At 43.2% G+C, this 16799-nt stretch overlaps 1 protein-coding gene across 1 annotated transcript in view; it reads left to right on the forward strand.

The window, feature by feature from the left end:
- TRHDE (thyrotropin releasing hormone degrading enzyme) overlaps positions 1-16210 on the forward strand; it is a 728548-nt gene extending 712338 nt beyond the window's left edge. Inside the window, exons 18-19 of the mRNA XM_075856965.1 lie at positions 1751-1832; positions 15490-16210. Of these exons, the coding sequence (XP_075713080.1) occupies positions 1751-1832; positions 15490-15636 (229 nt within the window). The 3' untranslated portion in view covers positions 15637-16210. The remainder of the gene's footprint in view (positions 1-1750; positions 1833-15489) is intronic.
- Positions 16211-16799: the final 589 nt, after the last annotated feature.

Genomic DNA, 16799 nt, shown 5'->3' on the forward strand with positions numbered 1-16799 from the left:
GCTGAAACAGTTACTGCCGATCAGTTAACTCTTTCAGCACCCTGGATAGTGACTATTTACTGAGGTCGCCTAGCAACGCTGCCGTAATGACGGGTGCACACATGTAGCGACCCGTCATTACGGGGCCTCATGCACACGACCGTAAAAACACCCGTAATTACGACCCGAATTAGCGGGCCCATAGACTTCTGTTAAAAAGATAGAACAGAATCTGCACGCTCCTCTCCTGAAATATTCTGTGCTGCTGTGAACTCTGCTCTTACCATTACGTAGCTCTCAGTCTGTTACCTCTCCTCCACTCCTGTCCTCAATAACACCTTCACATGGTTGGCAAGTCACCACGTAATGGTAAGAGCAGAGTTCACAGCAGCACAGAGTATTTCAGGAGATGAGTGTGCGGATCTTGTGCGGGGTGGTGACTTGCCAATCATGTGAAGGTGTTATTGAGGACAGGAGTGGAGGAGAGGTAACAGACAGAGAGCTACGTAATGGTAAGAGCAGATTTCACAGCAGCACAGAATCTGCACGCTCCTCTCCTGAAATATTCTGTGCTGCTGTGAACTCTGCTCTTACCATTACGTAGCTCTCAGTCTGTTACCTCTCCTCCACTCCTGTCCTCAATAACACCTTCACATGATTGGCAAGTCACCACCCCGCACAAGATCCGCATGCTCATCTCCTGAAATACTCTGTGCTGCTGTGAACTCTGCTCTTACCATTACGTAGCTCTCAGTCTGTTACCTCTCCTCCACTCCTGTCCTCAATAACACCTTCCTTCACATGATTGGCAAGTCACCACGTAATGGTAAGAGCAGAGTTCACAGCAGCACAGAGTATTTCAGGAGATGAGCGTGCGGATCTTGTGCGGAGTGGTGACTTGCCAATCATGTGAAGGTGTTATTGAGGACAGGAGTGGAGGAGAGGTAACAGACTGAGAGCTACGTAATGGTAAGAGCAGAGTTCACAGCAGCACAGAATATTTCAGGAGAGGAGCCTGTGATTGGCTGCAGAGGCTGTGGCAGCCTGTGATTGGCTGCGGAGGCCGCGGCAGCCTGTGATTGGCTGCGGAGGCCGCGGCAGCCTGTGATTGACTGCAGAGGCCGCGGCAGCCTGTGATTGGCTGCAGAGGCCACGGCAGCCTGTGATTGGCTGCAGAGGCTTGTGGCAGCCTGTGATTGGCTGCAGAGGCGGTCACGTGACGTGCGTGACCGCCACTACAGCCTGTGATTGGCTGCAGCGAGCGGCGACATGGATGAAACGTCATCGCTGGAGGCCGGACAGGAGGAATGTAAGTATGAACGTATATATATATTTTTTTATTACATTAAAATTGTATTTTCCGCGCGCCGAGCATGATACTGTCAAGGTTGCTGAAAGAGTTAGTGCAGCCCATTAACTCTTTCAGCACTCTGGACAGTACCATGCTAGGCGCACGGAAATTACAGGTTCGGTCAGAACTAGTTCGGTCCGAATCAAACTTTTTCGTGAAATTCAGCGAACCAGCCGAACCGAACTGTTCATAAGTTAGCTCATCTCTAGTCCTGGTGTCAGAATTTCAGCCCCTGTATTTTATGGCTTTGTAATAGGAATTTATCCAGTCTGGAAAAGCTGTTGAAGCAAACTTTCTCAAATGTTGCACCTCACTAATGCAGACATGTTCTGAATTGACTAATGGACCTTTTTCAGTGACCGTAAATTTCCCTTGTTACAATGTGTGTATTATGATATATTCTTTGATATATTGTTTTAGGTATGGAGAGGCATTATTTATGAATTCAAAACTTATTAGTGGAGTTACAGAATTTCTCAATACGGAAGAAGAATTGAATGAGGTATGCCAAACTTCAGATTATTGTTGAATATTAAAAATACCATGAAGCTTTTACTTAAACTGAGTAATAGCATTGAAAACAAAGCATGGGATTGATCTAAATGGCATTTTATACCTGCTCAATATGTAATAATTTTGCATCTGTTTCATCAGAAAACGTATTTACTATGATGAATAATGCATATTGAATAATTGCACATTAAACCTAGTAATAAAAAATATACATGAATACACTTGTTTTTTAATTCTATCTGTGGAAATATTAATCATAATAATGTATTTATTATCACTTTTACAATATGTTTTTATCAAATGTTCCACTAACTTTTATGTAAAAAAATGGCTTGAAAAACGGTTTCCATTTTAATCTCTTGTAACCACTGAATAGATAGACCCCCAGAAGCCCAAGTCAGCTTACAAAATAATGTTTATGCCTATTAAAACATATGTTGTGATAAGTAAATCAACAAGTAATATTTCATATTTGCGATACCACCACATGCTCCTTATTACATGGTAAAATTTATTTCTATGGTTTATCAGCCATTATCAGGACATTGTAGATGCAAACTTTTATTTAGCTTTGGTGAAAATATCTCTTGCTGTTTTATATTATTGTTTAGATCTCTTAAATCATTGAACACAACACTGGTGTTTCCATCTAAGGCAAACAATGAATAACTTGTATTTTATGTATATGATAAAGTAGTGCCTGTAATTCTATACATTTTTTAAATGCATCACCTAAACACATGACACCTACTCTACATAGCAAAACGTATACAAGATCAACATGCAACTAATAATCAATCTTTCATTTTTCTAAACAATTTTCTTTGCTCATTTTGGATATTATTAAAGCCTCAAGTACATGGCTAAGCCTTGTGAAAGGAGCCTATACGGCAGCACATAGAGAACGTACAGTTATGGATTTCATATAGATTAGAAATAAAATCGAAGGCATTCGGAGGTACAATATGACTCCATATACTGCTTTGTGTATGGAGCTGTTACACAGCTGTTTGCATCAGGCTTAAATCTATATGTTAAGCTTGCTGACCACATTAAAAGCAATAATAGGGATAGTTCATTGAATATTTCTATTCTTTGTATCTTATGTAAATTATGTTATATTAAAGAGAACCCATCACTATATGCAGCTTCAGTGCCCCTCCCTCGATTTCTACTATTTTGCTAATCTCTCACATTTAAATGTTTCAGATCCTTCAACTAATTTCAATATAAGATCATTCCATTTATTGAGGTTAAAAATGTATTCAAAATGTAAAAAGTGATTGCCCCCCTATACCTAATAACTGGGTCGTCAATGTGCTCTTGGTGAAATTTAGTAGGCAGGCCACTACTAGGAGGGTTTACCACTGTTCCAAGTTTTCTCCATTTGAGGATACATGCCCTTTCTGTGGTTCGCTGGAGTCCCAGAGGCTTAGCAATGGCTTTGTAACCCTTTCCAGACTGGTAGATTTCAATGACTTTGTTTAGAATATCTGTATTTGAATCTCTTTAGAGATTGAACAGGTAACTAGTATTGTGGGGACCTACCACTCTGCGGCCTCTGAGACCCGGAACATTTTGTCCACGTTTTGGCCAATACTAAGGATGGATCCTGCAATTGCGGAGTTTGTAGGGGAACACCCTAACATCACTTATAGTAGGGGCAGGAACTTAGGTGCTCACCTTGTACATAGCCACTTTGTGGCACCCCAAACACAAGGATTGTTGGTACCTTTAGCTGTGGTGGCTGCAAAGCCAGCCGATTTGTAGCAACGTCCAAAACATTTGAAAGCATAACAACTGGATGGACCTATACCTGGTGAGACATTGAAAATTTCAAAACGGCACATGTGATCTATCTTTGCACATGTCCCTGTCCTCTGTCTTGCGTGGGCAAAACTATAAGGGAACTATGTCGTTGGATCTTGGAACACATTGGGGACATTGAACACTCTAGGGAGAAACCACCACGGTCAGTACACATGCACCAAAAACATCCAAGTAACCCCCTTTGCAGTTTATTTAAAAGTGGTAGAGGTGATCAGATACACACAAAGAAGGGGAGACTGGGATTTACGGATCCTCCAGAAGGAAACACAGTGGACATATCGTTTAGCCCAGAAGGTCTGAATGACTCCTTGTCATTTACCCCATTTATCTGACACCACATTGACATTATGTTTGTCAATTATCGTTAGCCTCTTTTCTACCCACCTATTTTTTGCCTCAGGACCTTAGTAATATTTAATTTCATTATTTCTCATTAATGCTACGCCTTTTCCATATACAAGTAATTTCACCTTTTATATAATGGTATTGTGTTATACATATACTAGTATAGAAAATTCGTTACACGGGTTTGCTAGCGAAAGGAATGATGATGGTTTGCTAGCAAAAGGAATGATGATAAGTATTGGTTTTGCCTTCTTAACTCTTTGTTTTGGGAATTCGTTTCTCGTTGTTTCGGGCGTTCCTCTGCACTCATAATTGCTCTTCTTATTCTCTGAGCTTCTGTTTTCCTTTGTCTTTTAGCGATTATGTCGTCTTCAGACAAATTTGTTGTTTTTGGAGGCATTTTCTTAGTGCAATTACACCCTTTAAGGAAATGATGCTCTTTAAAACAATTACGCCTTTTAAGGTTGTTTCCCTCCTTAGAGCAGTTACGCCACTTAAGGTGGTTACGCTTCTTTGGGCGTTTTTTTTAGCCTCATCTGGCTTTTATTAGCCTCTTCGGGTTTTTATTAGCCTCTTTGGGCATTTATTAGCTTCTTTGGGCATTTATTAGCCACTTCAGGGTTTCCCACTCTTCACCACCTCTGGCTTTCCCCCCTTCCGCTCTTATCCACCACTCGACCACTTCCACCACTCCTACTCGAATATCCACCACTCGACCACTCCTACTCAAATATCCACCACTTGACCACTCCCACTCAAAAATCCTACGCTTCAACTCGAATATCCACAACTCGACCACTCCCACCCGAAAATCCTAAACTCCAACTCGATTGTCCACCACTCCCACTCGGAAATCCTACCCTTCAACTTGATTGTCCACTACATCCAGTAACACTTACCTGTTGTTTTTGCTTCTATCCTCGAAATTAAATAATAATAAGGAATTGGAAAGAAGGAGAGAAATTAGGTTTTGCGCATATCATAGAGTTTGGTTGTATTTGGTAAGAGAGAGAAAAGCAGCGGAGTAAAAAAAAAAACTCAACTGTGCCTCTGACACCATGTCCTCACCCAATATATATGATTTAAAATCTTTTAGTCCATCAATTCCTATCCTCAATTAATGTGACCATCATAGTATACACATATTTAACAAACATGTTTATATCTGCAACAAAAAGAGCTTTATCGGTTCATTCTATAGATAGTATAAATGATAATTGTAGGCATCACCTGTCTTTAAAATAATAGCTGATGAAATTTATTTATCCCCCCCCCCAACACACACACACACTCACACCTGCTGCACTTCCAGCAACATTGTCTCACTGTTAGCAGTGACCACGGACAGTATCTGTGGCATCCGTTGTGGCTCTTCCCGGCACCCCTGGTGGTGGTGGGTACCGGGGTAATAATGGGGGTTAGTGTAAGCCTCGCCTTAGTAATGGACGCTGTCGATCAGCCAGCGGCCATTACTAGTAGTAATAAAGTTTTAAATAAAACCACAAAGACATAGAAAAAATATTTTATTGAGATAAAGAACCCCCACACAACACTCATTAACCATTTTATTGAAAATGAAAAAAGCCATCATGGAAGTAGTCCTTGAATCCGACGTAGTCCAACAACTGAACCTGTAAAAAAAGCACAAATACAAAAAAAACATTATTAAGACATGTGGTAGGCTTAGATACAGGACCCATGTGTGATACTGTCTTTTGGACCTTGTATCTTAGCCCACCACATGTTAGGCTTAGATACAGGGCCCCAGCAGATAGTAGTCTTAGTCTTATACAGTATAAGATTACTGTCTGTTTGGGCCCTGTATCTAAGCCTACTATGTGCTAGGCTTAGATACAGGGCCCATCAGACAGGATCACACATGGGCCATGTATCTACGCCTACCATGTGATAGGCTTAGATACAGGGCCAAGCAGACAGGATCACACCATGTGTGATCCTGTCTGCTGGGCCCTGTATCTAAGCCTACCATACGGTAGGCTTAAATATAGGGCCCACATGTGATACTGTCTGCTAGACCCTGTATCTAAGCCTACCACAAGGTAGGCTTAGATTCAGGGCCCCAGCAGACAGTAACGCTATACTTACCCTCCTCTTCGGGTTCGGGCGCAGAAGAGATCCGGACGCCATCCAGCGTTGCGATGTTGTGCACGACGCACAGCGTCGTGATGTCATGTGCGGCGCACAGCATCATGACGCGAGAAGACGTCAGGATCCTAGCTGCGCTCCGGAACGAGGTGGGTAAGTGTACTGTCAGTCACTATAGTAACTTTGTGGCCCGGTCGCAATTGCGATTGCTGCGACTCCTATAGCTATGCTATTATGTGGCAGTCCCCTAGGGATCAGGGGCACTGGGCAAAAATTCCGGGGCTTGGGCCCCGAATGCCCGGTGCTTGCGACGTAACTGTCATCAGCACATCCATTACCATCCACAGTGAGAGATCTCCATACTCATCATTTGTGGTTTACCTCCACTAGACATGATCAGACCTACCAGCGGTCTGTGGCAGACTTGACCTGGTGACAGGGGTCGTGAGTAGCAACATACAAATGACCCAGACAACACTGTGGCTACACATTTTTGACCCACCCTCTTTTTTTTAAAGGACAACCTCCTTTTTTATTAATATGAAGTAAAAGTTACGTTTTATTGTGTAGTTTTTTTGATCAGTCGGTTTTTTCTGTGACTTTCCGTTTTTCTTATATAACCACTGGCTATTATCTGGCCTACCAAAGCCGTTACATTTGTTTGGCTCTGTGAAAACTCCTTAGAACATGGCATCATGCCGGCTTCACATTGCCAGACAGGTTCTATTTAAGTGATATTTAGATTCAACATGTCTGGTATTAATCATGCCTGGATGTGGCTAGTGGAATTGTACCTTATTGTCAATTAAATTTGGTTTACTGGTTGATTTAGTAGCTAATTGGGCAATTACTTTTACACATAGGACCTGGTAGGGCTGAACAGCATTTTTCCTTCAATAAATGAAATTATCATTTAAAAATAGCATTTTGTGTTTACTTGGGTAATATTTGTCTAATATTACAAGTACTTTTATGATCTGAAACCTCCAAGTGTGATAAATATACAAAATTAGAGGAAATTGGGAAGAAGGCAAATATTTTTTCACAGCACGGTATCCTAGTAGGCACAATTGCACCTACTAAATAGCCCTCCAGCATGCCAAAAAGGGGTCTGAAGGTAAATGTTATCGTATTGTTTCACATGATCCCTCTCAGACGCTCTGAAAAGTAACATATTCTGCAGTCTGTAACCCCCCGTTTCTGAGGCCATATTTAGTGTATGTGATATGATTCCTTTCACAGCTACTGACTGGTTCACTACTCCACAGAACTAAGTGCTTTCTTTTGAGCCCCTCTGTTTAGTGCTCTGGTGGTCTTTTTAGAGGGTGTATTTGTACCAATTTGTATAACTCTGCTAACTAGTTTAAATTTGAGTATTATACTGATACCCGTACTTCAAAAGGTCTGTCATGTGACAGGTTCTCTTTAAGTAGCATTTTTTCTATTGCATTAACTGCCTATCTCTTTAAGAAGTAAATATAAAGCATCTTGTTAGACATTTATTACAAACCGTTAAAATCTTGTGCTAAATAAAAAATATATTCTTAAAGCAGTTCCTCCTCGCTGCCTATACAATTTATTTTCTTTCAATAGTTGCCATGAAAATGAAACCACTATTAATAATGAGCCTGATGTCAGCAAAATTGAGACAACTTTTTATATTGTCTTTTACTAAAGCAGCAAAACATTTTTTTCTGTAATTAAATGCAATTCCACAAGCATTGCTTTAAAATATTGTCTGTCAAGCTGACAAATAGCTTAAGATTAATATAAATGTTCAGCTTTGAAGACAAAATATTAGTAAGGTTTTTTTTTTTTTTATCTAGGTTTGTATTACATTTGTGCCAGCAAAATACAGTTACAAAATACATATCTAAATTAACCCTTTCCTGTCACTAATCTGTAGATCGACGTTGGGAAAGGGTCTTTAAATATTGCGCCCGCTCAGAAGCAGAGCGAGCGCTATAGCCCCTGGATCTTTGCTGTGTTGCATAGCAGAGACCCAGCGGCAACGCATGCGATCAGAAAAAGTTCTGATCGTGAGAATTTAACCCCTCAGATGCCGGTGTCAGATGTGACCACCAACATCTGAGGGTTTCTTTTGCTTCGGGGCCGGATGCTATCTCCCACGCGACAAGATCGCGTGAACGGGTGTACTGATATAGTAGCTGGGAGCCTTGTGAACGCTCATAGCGGGAAAAAAGGTCAAAATGGCCGAATCTCTGTTTTTTTTGCCACTTTAACCCCCCAAACAAATTTAATGAAAAGTGATCAAAATGTCAGAGATTCCCCAAAGTGGTATTAATAAAAACAACATCTTTCCACATACAAAAAAAAACACCTTACACAGCTTTGTACACAGAAATATAAAAAAAGTTACAGGGGTCACAATATGGCGATGCAAAAAAAAATTGGTTTCTTTCAAACTTTTTCATTTTTTTAAAGATAATAAAATATAACAAAAACGATATAAATTTGGTATCATCGTGATCATACTGACCTTCAGAATAAAGCTAACATGTCATTTTCACCGTACAGTGAACACCGTAAATAAGAAACCTAGAAGAAAATGGTGGAACTGCTTTTTTTTTTTACAATTCCAGTACATCGCACATAATATTAAATAGTACCATTAGAAAGTACAATTTGTCACGTAAAAATTAAACCCTCATAGGGCTGTGCCAACGAAAAAATAAAAGACTTATGACTTTTTGAAGGCAGGGAGCAAAAAACAAAAAGCATAAAAACAAAAATTAGTCTGGTCTTGAAAAGGTTAAAATCCCTTTTGGGATTATTAAAAATTAAATAAAAAAATGTAATTGTAAAGGATCTGCCAGGCACAACTTCTGTGTATACGCCCATAGGTAATCAGTCTGCACCGAGTCTATGTCTCTGAGACTGACTCCATCTTCCACCACTCAGGATGGCAGGCTTAGGAGTGGGAGAGCCTATCGCAGCCTGGCCAGACGGAGCTAGCTCCCGCCCTCTGTCTATTTATACCTGCCTTTCCTGTTCCTCCTTTGCTTGTGATTCTTCTCGTGTGGTTTCCTGGCCCAGCTACAGCTTCTAACTATTTGATCCTGCTCCATACTGACCCTGGCTTACTGACTACTCTTCTGCTCTGCGTTTGGTACCTCGTGCATTTCTGGTTTGACTCGGCTCGTTCACCACTCTTGTTGCTCACGGTGTTGCCGTGGGCAACTGCCCCATTTCCCTTTGCTTTGTGTTCCCTTGTCTGTTTGTCTCGTGCACTTACTGAGCGTAGGGACCGCCACCCAGTTGTACCCCGTCGCCTAGGGCGGGTCGTTGCAAGTAGGCAGGGACAGAGTGGCGGGTAGATTAGGGCTCACTTGTCCGTTTCCCTACCCCATCATTACATAATCACAAGCCCATATACCTAGTCTACCCTGGTCCCTGACACTACTATGGACCCCCTTGAGACCCTGGCCCAGCAAATGCAGGGTCTCTCCCTACAGGTCCAGGCCCTGGCTCAGAGGGTCAACCAGCCTGACGCTACCATGGTAGTGCCCCTCACCTCACCTCTTGAACCCCACCTCAAGTTGCCTGACCGGTTCTCAGGGGACCGGAGGACTTTTCTCTCCTTTCGGGAGAGTTGTAGGCTCTACTTTCGCTTAAAGCCTCACTCCTCAGGTTCTGAGAGCCAGCGGGTGGGTATAATTATGTCCCGGCTCCAGGAAGGGCCCCAAGAGTGGGCCTTCTCCTTGGCTCCTGACGCCCCTGAACTTTCCTCCGTTGATCGTTTCTTTTCTGCTCTCGGACTGATTTATGACGAGACTGACAGGACTGCCTTTGCCGAGAGTCAGCTGGTGACCTTACGTCAGGGTAAGAGACCTGTTGAGGAGTATTTTTCTGACTTTAGGAAGTGGTGCGTAGCTTCTCGGTGGAATGACCCTGCCTTAAGGTGCCAGTTTAGGTTGGGTCTGTTGAACGCCCTGAAAGACCTGCTAGTTAGCTATCCCTCTTCTGACTCCCTAGACCAGGTTATGGCTTTAGCGGTACGACTTGACCGACGTCTCAGTGAATGACAACTTGAACGTTTTTGTGTTTTCCCCTCTAACTCCCCCATGATGCCTCCCGAGGTCCCGTTGTTTCGCTCTTCCACGGAAGACTCGGAGGTACCTATGCAACTCGGGGCCTCCGTGTCCCCCCGACCACGTAGAGAGTTCCGCAGGAAGAATGGTCTCTGCTTCTATTGTGGGGATGACAAGCATCAAGTGAACACCTGTCCTAGGCGTAAGAATAAGCAGCCGGAAAACTTCCGCGCCTAAGTGATCATCGGGGAGGTCACTTGGGCGCACAGGTTTTTCCCGTAAATATGAAACGTAATAAAATCTTGCATTCCCTTTCAGGTCTCTTTTGGTGGTAGGTCTGCTACCGGCAGTGCCTTCGTGGATTCAGGGTCGTCTGCTAATATCATGTCTGTGGAATTTGCCATGTCTCTAGCTATGCCTGTGATTGATTTGCCTAAACCTGTCCCGGTAGTGGGTATCGACTCCACTCCTCTTGCTAATGGTTATTTTACACAGCATACCCCTGTTTTTGAACTCCTTGTTGGCTCCATGCATTTGGAGCAGTGCTCTGTACTGTTGATGCAGGGATTATCGTCCGATTTGGTTTTAGGCCTTCCCTGGTTGCAGTTGCATAATCCCACGTTTGACTGGAATACTGGGGAGCTTACCAAATGGGGTAATGAATGCTTGACGTCATGTTTTTCTGTTAATTCTATTTCTCCCCCTGAGGAGGTGAACACGCTACCTGAGTTTGTTCAGGACTTCGCTGATGTTTTCTCTAAGGAGGCCTCCGAAGTGTTACCTCCTCATAGAGAATACGATTGCGCTATCGAATTGGTACCAGGAGCTAAGCTATAGGATATTTAATCTTTCTTGTCCCGAACGTGAAGCCATGAGAGAGTATATCCAGGAATGCCTGGCCAAGGGTTACATTCGCCCCTCTACTTCTCCGGTAGGTGCTGGCTTCTTCTTCGTAGGGAAGAAGGATGGTGGTCTTAGGCCATGCATTGACTACCGTAACTTGAATAAGGTCACTGTAAGGAACCAGTATCCCCTTCCTTTGATTCCTGATCTCTTTAATCAGGTTCAGGGGGCCCAATGATTCTCTAAGTTTGATCTACGGGGGGCGTATAACCTTATCCGCGTCAAAGAGGGGGATGAGCGGAAGACTGCGTTTAACACGCCCGAAGGTCATTTCGAATACCTCGTCATGCCCTTTGGGTTGTGTAATGCTCCTGCGGTCTTCCAGAATTTCATAAATGAGATTTTAAGAGATTACCTGGGAGTATTTCTTGTAGTGTACCTTGATGACATACTGGTGTTTTCCAAGGACTGGTCCTCCCACATTGAGCATGTCAGGAAGGTGCTCCAGGTCCTTCGGGAAAACAAACTGTTTGCAAAAACTGAAAAATGTGTGTTTGGGGTACAGGAGATACCATTTTTGGGTCAAATCCTCACTCCTCATGAATTCCGCATGGACCCCGCCAAGGTCCAGGCTGTGGCGGAATGGGTACAACCTGTTCCCTGAAGGCGTTACAGTGTTTCTTGGGCTTCGCTAATTATTACAGGAGATTTATTGCTAACTTCTCGGTCATCGCTAAGCCTCTTACGGACCTCACTCGCAAAGGTGCTGATCTCCTCCACTGGCCCCCTGAGGCTGTCCAGGCTTTTGAGGTCCTTAAGAAGTGCTTTATCTCGGCCCCGGTGCTGGTTCAGCCCAACCAAATGGAGCCATTTATCGTGGAAGTTGACGCATCTGAGGTGGGAGTTGGGGCTGTCTTGTCCCAGGGTACCAGGTCCCTCACCCATCTCCGTCCCTGTGCCTACTTCTCCAGGAAGTTTTCGCCCACTGAGAGTAACTATGATATTGGCAACCGCGAACTCTTAGCCATTAAATGGGCATTTGAAGAGTGGCGCCACTTCCTGGAGGGGGCTAGGCACCAGGTAACGGTCCTTACCGACCACAAGAATCTGGTTTTCCTAGAATCTGCCCGGAGGCTAAACCCGAGACAAGCTCGATGGGCGCTATTTTTTACCAGATTCAACTTTTTGGTTACCTATAGGGCTGGGTCTAAAAATATTAAGGCCGATGCACTGACGTGTAGCTTCATGGCCAGCCCTCCTTCGGAGGAAGATCCTGCTTGTATTTTGCCTCCTGGTATAATCATTTCTTCTATTGATTCTGATTTAGTCTCTGAAATTGCGGCTGATCAAGGTTCAGCTCCAGGGAACCTTCCTGAGGACAAGCTGTTTGTTCCCCTGCAATACCGGCTAAGGGTACTTAGGGAAAATCATGACTCCGCACTATCTGGTCATCCAGGCGTCCTGGGTACCAAACACCTCATTGCCAGAAACTATTGGTGGCCTGGGTTGCCTAAAGATGTTAATGCCTACATCGCCGCTTGTGAGGTTTGTGCTAGGTCCAAGACTCCCAGGTCCCGACCAGCGGGCTTACTACTTTCTTTGCCCATTCCCCAGAGACCTTGGACCCATATCTCCATGGATTTTATCACCGATTTGCCTCCATCTCAAGGCAAGTCTGTGGTGTGGGTGGTAGTAGACCACTTCAGTAAGATGTGCCACTTTGTGCCCCTCAAGAAACTACCCAATGCCAAGACGTTAGCTACATTGTTTGTCAAACACATCCTGCGTCTCCATGGGGTCCCTGTCAATATTGTTTCGGACAGAGGGCTACAATTTGTTTCATTGTTTTGGAGAGCCTTCTGTAAAAAGTTGGAGATTGATCTGTCCTTCTCCTCTGCCTTCCATCCTGAAACTAATGGTCAAACCGAGAGGACTAATCAATCTCTAGAACAATATTTAAGGTGTTTTATCTCTGACTGTCAATATGATTGGGTCTCATTCATTCCCCTCGCCGAATTTTCCCTTAATAACCGGGTCAGTAACTTGTCAGGGGTCTCCCCCTTTTTCTGTAATTTTGGGTTTAATCCACGGTTCTCCTCCGTTTCACCTGGTAGTTCCAACAATCCCGAGGTAGAGGTCGTTCATCGGGAACTGTGCACAGTCTGGGCCCAGGTTCAGAAGAACCTAGAGGCGTCCCAGAGCGTACAAAAAACTCAGGCTGATAGAAGACGTTCTGCTAACCCCTTATTTATGGTCGGGGATCTGGTGTGGTTATCGTCTAGGAACTTGCGCCTTAAGGTCCCGTCCAAGAAGTTTACTCCCCGGTTTATTGGGCCGTATAAGGTCATTGAAGTCCTCAATCCTGTCTCCTTCCGACTGGAGTTGCCCCCATCTTTTCGAATACACGACGTGTTTCATGCCTCCCTCCTTAAACGCTGCTCCCCGTCCTTGGCTCCCTCAAGGAAACCTCCTGTTCCCGTTCTCACCCCTGAGGGGTTGGAATTCGAGGTGGCCAAGATTGTGGACAGCAAGATGGTCCAAGGCTCCCTCCAGTACCTGGTCCATTGGAGAGGATACGGGCCTGAGGAGAGGACTTGGGTACCCGCCCGGGATGTTCACGCTGGGGTATTGGTCAGGAAGTTCCACCTTCGTTTCCCCAATAAACCAGGTCCACTTAGAAAGGGTCCGGTGGCCCCTCATAAAAGGGGGGGTACTGTAAAGGATCTGCCAGGCACAACTTCTGTGTATACGCCCATAGGTAATCAGTCTGCACCGAGTCTATGTCTCTGAGACTGACTCCATCTTCCACCACTCAGGATGGCAGGCTTAGGAGTGGGAGAGCCTATCGCAGCCTGGCCAGACGGAGCTAGCTCCCGCCCTCTGTCTATTTATACCTGCCTTTCCTGTTCCTCCTTTGCTTGTGATTCTTCTCGTGTGGTTTCCTGGCCCAGCTACAGCTTCTAACTATTTGATCCTGCTCCATACTGACCCTGGCTTACTGACTACTCTCCTGCTCTGCATTTGGTACCTCGTGCATTTCTGGTTGGACTCGGCTCGTTCACCACTCTTGTTGCTCACGGTGCTGCCATGGGCAACTGCCCCATTTCCCTTTGCTTTGTGTTGCCTTGTCTGTTTGTCTCGTGCACTTACTGAGCGTAGGGACCGCCGCCCAGTTGTACCCCGTCGCCTAGGGCGGGTTGTTGCAAGTAGGCAGGGACAGAGTGGCGGGTAGATTAGGGCTCACTTGTCCGTTTCCCTACCCCATCATTACAGTAATGTTAAAAAAACATCAGTAAAATAAAAAAATCTGCCTGACCGAAACAGCCCATACAATAAATATATAACATCGTTTATGATGATTGGTGTACGGTGTAAACAAAATAATAAAAACTGTAGAGGAAATGCTTTTTTCTGCATTTTTTAGAAAATAATGACCACTACAGGCCTGGTTTAGGCATAGCACCTTATATTAGTTTCTATAGCAGTTTTTTTTCTTGCATATTTCCTATGTTAAGTGTTCATTGGAAGAGAATGGCAAACAAGAATAGACAAGGAGGCAGCACTTCCAAAAATATAACAGCCTTTAATCACCCATGCGACGTTTCAGTCCAACAAGACCTTTCTCAAGCCTCAAGGCTTGTTGGACTGAAACGTCGCATAGGTGATTAAAGGCTGTTATATTTTTGGAAATGCTGAAATGCTGCCTTCTTGTCAATTCTTGTTTGCCCGATATTGAGGACCATGGACCAGCTCCCATAGAGGCGTGCACCCCTTGGTGGTCCAGTGCTGAGGAATCTCTTTCCTTTGTCGCACTGGAAGAGAATATTTCATGCATTTAATATTACTTTCATGAACTAGATTTAAGAATGTAGAATTGTACGTTTAAAAACTTGCACACACACACACACACACGCACGCACGCACGCACACACACACACACTCATATCATTGCTGCATTCTCTGTATAGACAGTACTGCAGGGTATGTGCACTTTATGGTAGCTGAAATTAATAGAAGTTTATTGACAGAGAAATGTAATAGATTGCTCCATTCTCCATTAATAACAGCCCCTGCCCCAGGGACCAGAGGATGACAGGACAGGGGGGAAATATTTTATCTGTGTGTATAGTGTTGCTATGCTTCCTAATCTAGACCTCCAGCACTACAAAAGAGTTCTCATTAAAGCCCCTACTATCTGCTAACGCTATCCCAGTCTACACAGAAAAGCTGCCATGTGGGATGTAGGAAATAGGGAAAAAAATGTTGTTTGTTTTTTTGGATAGTGGACAGTGGATAGTCACATACAAAAAATACCACCATTGTTAAAAACTGTTCATAATACAAATCTGATTGAAATATGTACTTTTCTGGTGATACATTCCATTTAGTTATAACATGCTGTCACTATTTTGAATTTATACACCAATACCTACTCATTTGATCATTCATTTTATTTGTTGTATTTTCCAGCTGAAGAGTTTTATACAACTTCATAAAGTTGGATCAGCAGTGGCTCCTCTGTCTCGAGCACTGGAAACTGTAGATGCAAATGTACGATGGCAACTCCTCTACAGGGAAGAACTGTTTCAGTGGTTAAGGAAAACACTGAAGCAATAAACTTTGAAACCTCCAAGTATTGATCCAGTATTTCAGAGTACCATTTCTTGGAAAAGACCAGAATGCATGCTGTAAAATTTATTGAAAACAGCAAAATAGGGCACAATGTGACCTACTATATTTTTGCACTTGGCTCTTTTTCAAACCAGAAGAAACTTTTTCAAGAAAAATGACTATAAAAGACTTTGGGACAACATCCTGGCTTCCTGGGAAAACATTACATACATACGCATGTTGATATTACTGTTTTCAAACTATATTTTGTGCATGGTCGTGTAGTCTGCCTGTGTACTCCAGCATGCTTACCTTTACTGTCCAGGTTTTGTATTTGAATTGCCGCTACATCAAGAGGGGCATTATGCAAAAAGCACAATGACTATATACATATATATATATATATATAAGACAATCAGTGTAATAAAGAACTCAAGATGAAGGATAAAACATCTTAGGACAACTAGCATTGCAAATATGCAGAACCTCATTGTATTAGTATGCAGATTGTCTAGCAGTGATTGATATTTCTATTAAAAAACGACAAAATATTTTGAGAGTTAAACAATGTAATATATACATGCATATTAAATGATTTATATTGCTTTTCTAATATGCCTTTGTCAGTACTTTGGAAAATTAATGAAAACATTTCTTGTTTTTTTTTTTTTTAATTGAATGTTAATGTTGAACTTGTTTGAATTACTAGAAGCACATTTCATATTTTGTAATTTTCTTAAAATAAGCTACACTTAATTTCCAAAAAGGAGGTCATGATTTAGATTCATTTTATTTAGTAAGTTCAGCCAATTCAGCCACACCCAGTGCAGACAGATGTAAAATCAAGCATACAGCAGTGAATTCTCCATAGATACATGTTAGCAGTAAAATGGGTTGTATTACGTAGTTACATAGTTGATAAGCCTGAAAGAGACACAGATTCATCAAGTCCAACCTATAATCCTACCTAGTGGTGGATTAAGTAGACCATAGGCCCTGGGCTGTTCGACAAACTTTGGCCCACCTTCTCCACCACCACCTTGCCACACCGTGTCTAAACACCACCTTTCTGTGTGAGCATTGACAAATGAGTGTTACGATTCCCCTTGTCAAAGGGCTGTATCCCTACATACTGACAGTCTCCAACCATCGCTGACAGTATCACAGTG

The sequence above is a fragment of the Rhinoderma darwinii genome, chromosome 3 (assembly GCF_050947455.1).
Source record: "Rhinoderma darwinii isolate aRhiDar2 chromosome 3, aRhiDar2.hap1, whole genome shotgun sequence".
Lineage (NCBI taxonomy): Eukaryota > Metazoa > Chordata > Amphibia > Anura > Rhinodermatidae > Rhinoderma > Rhinoderma darwinii.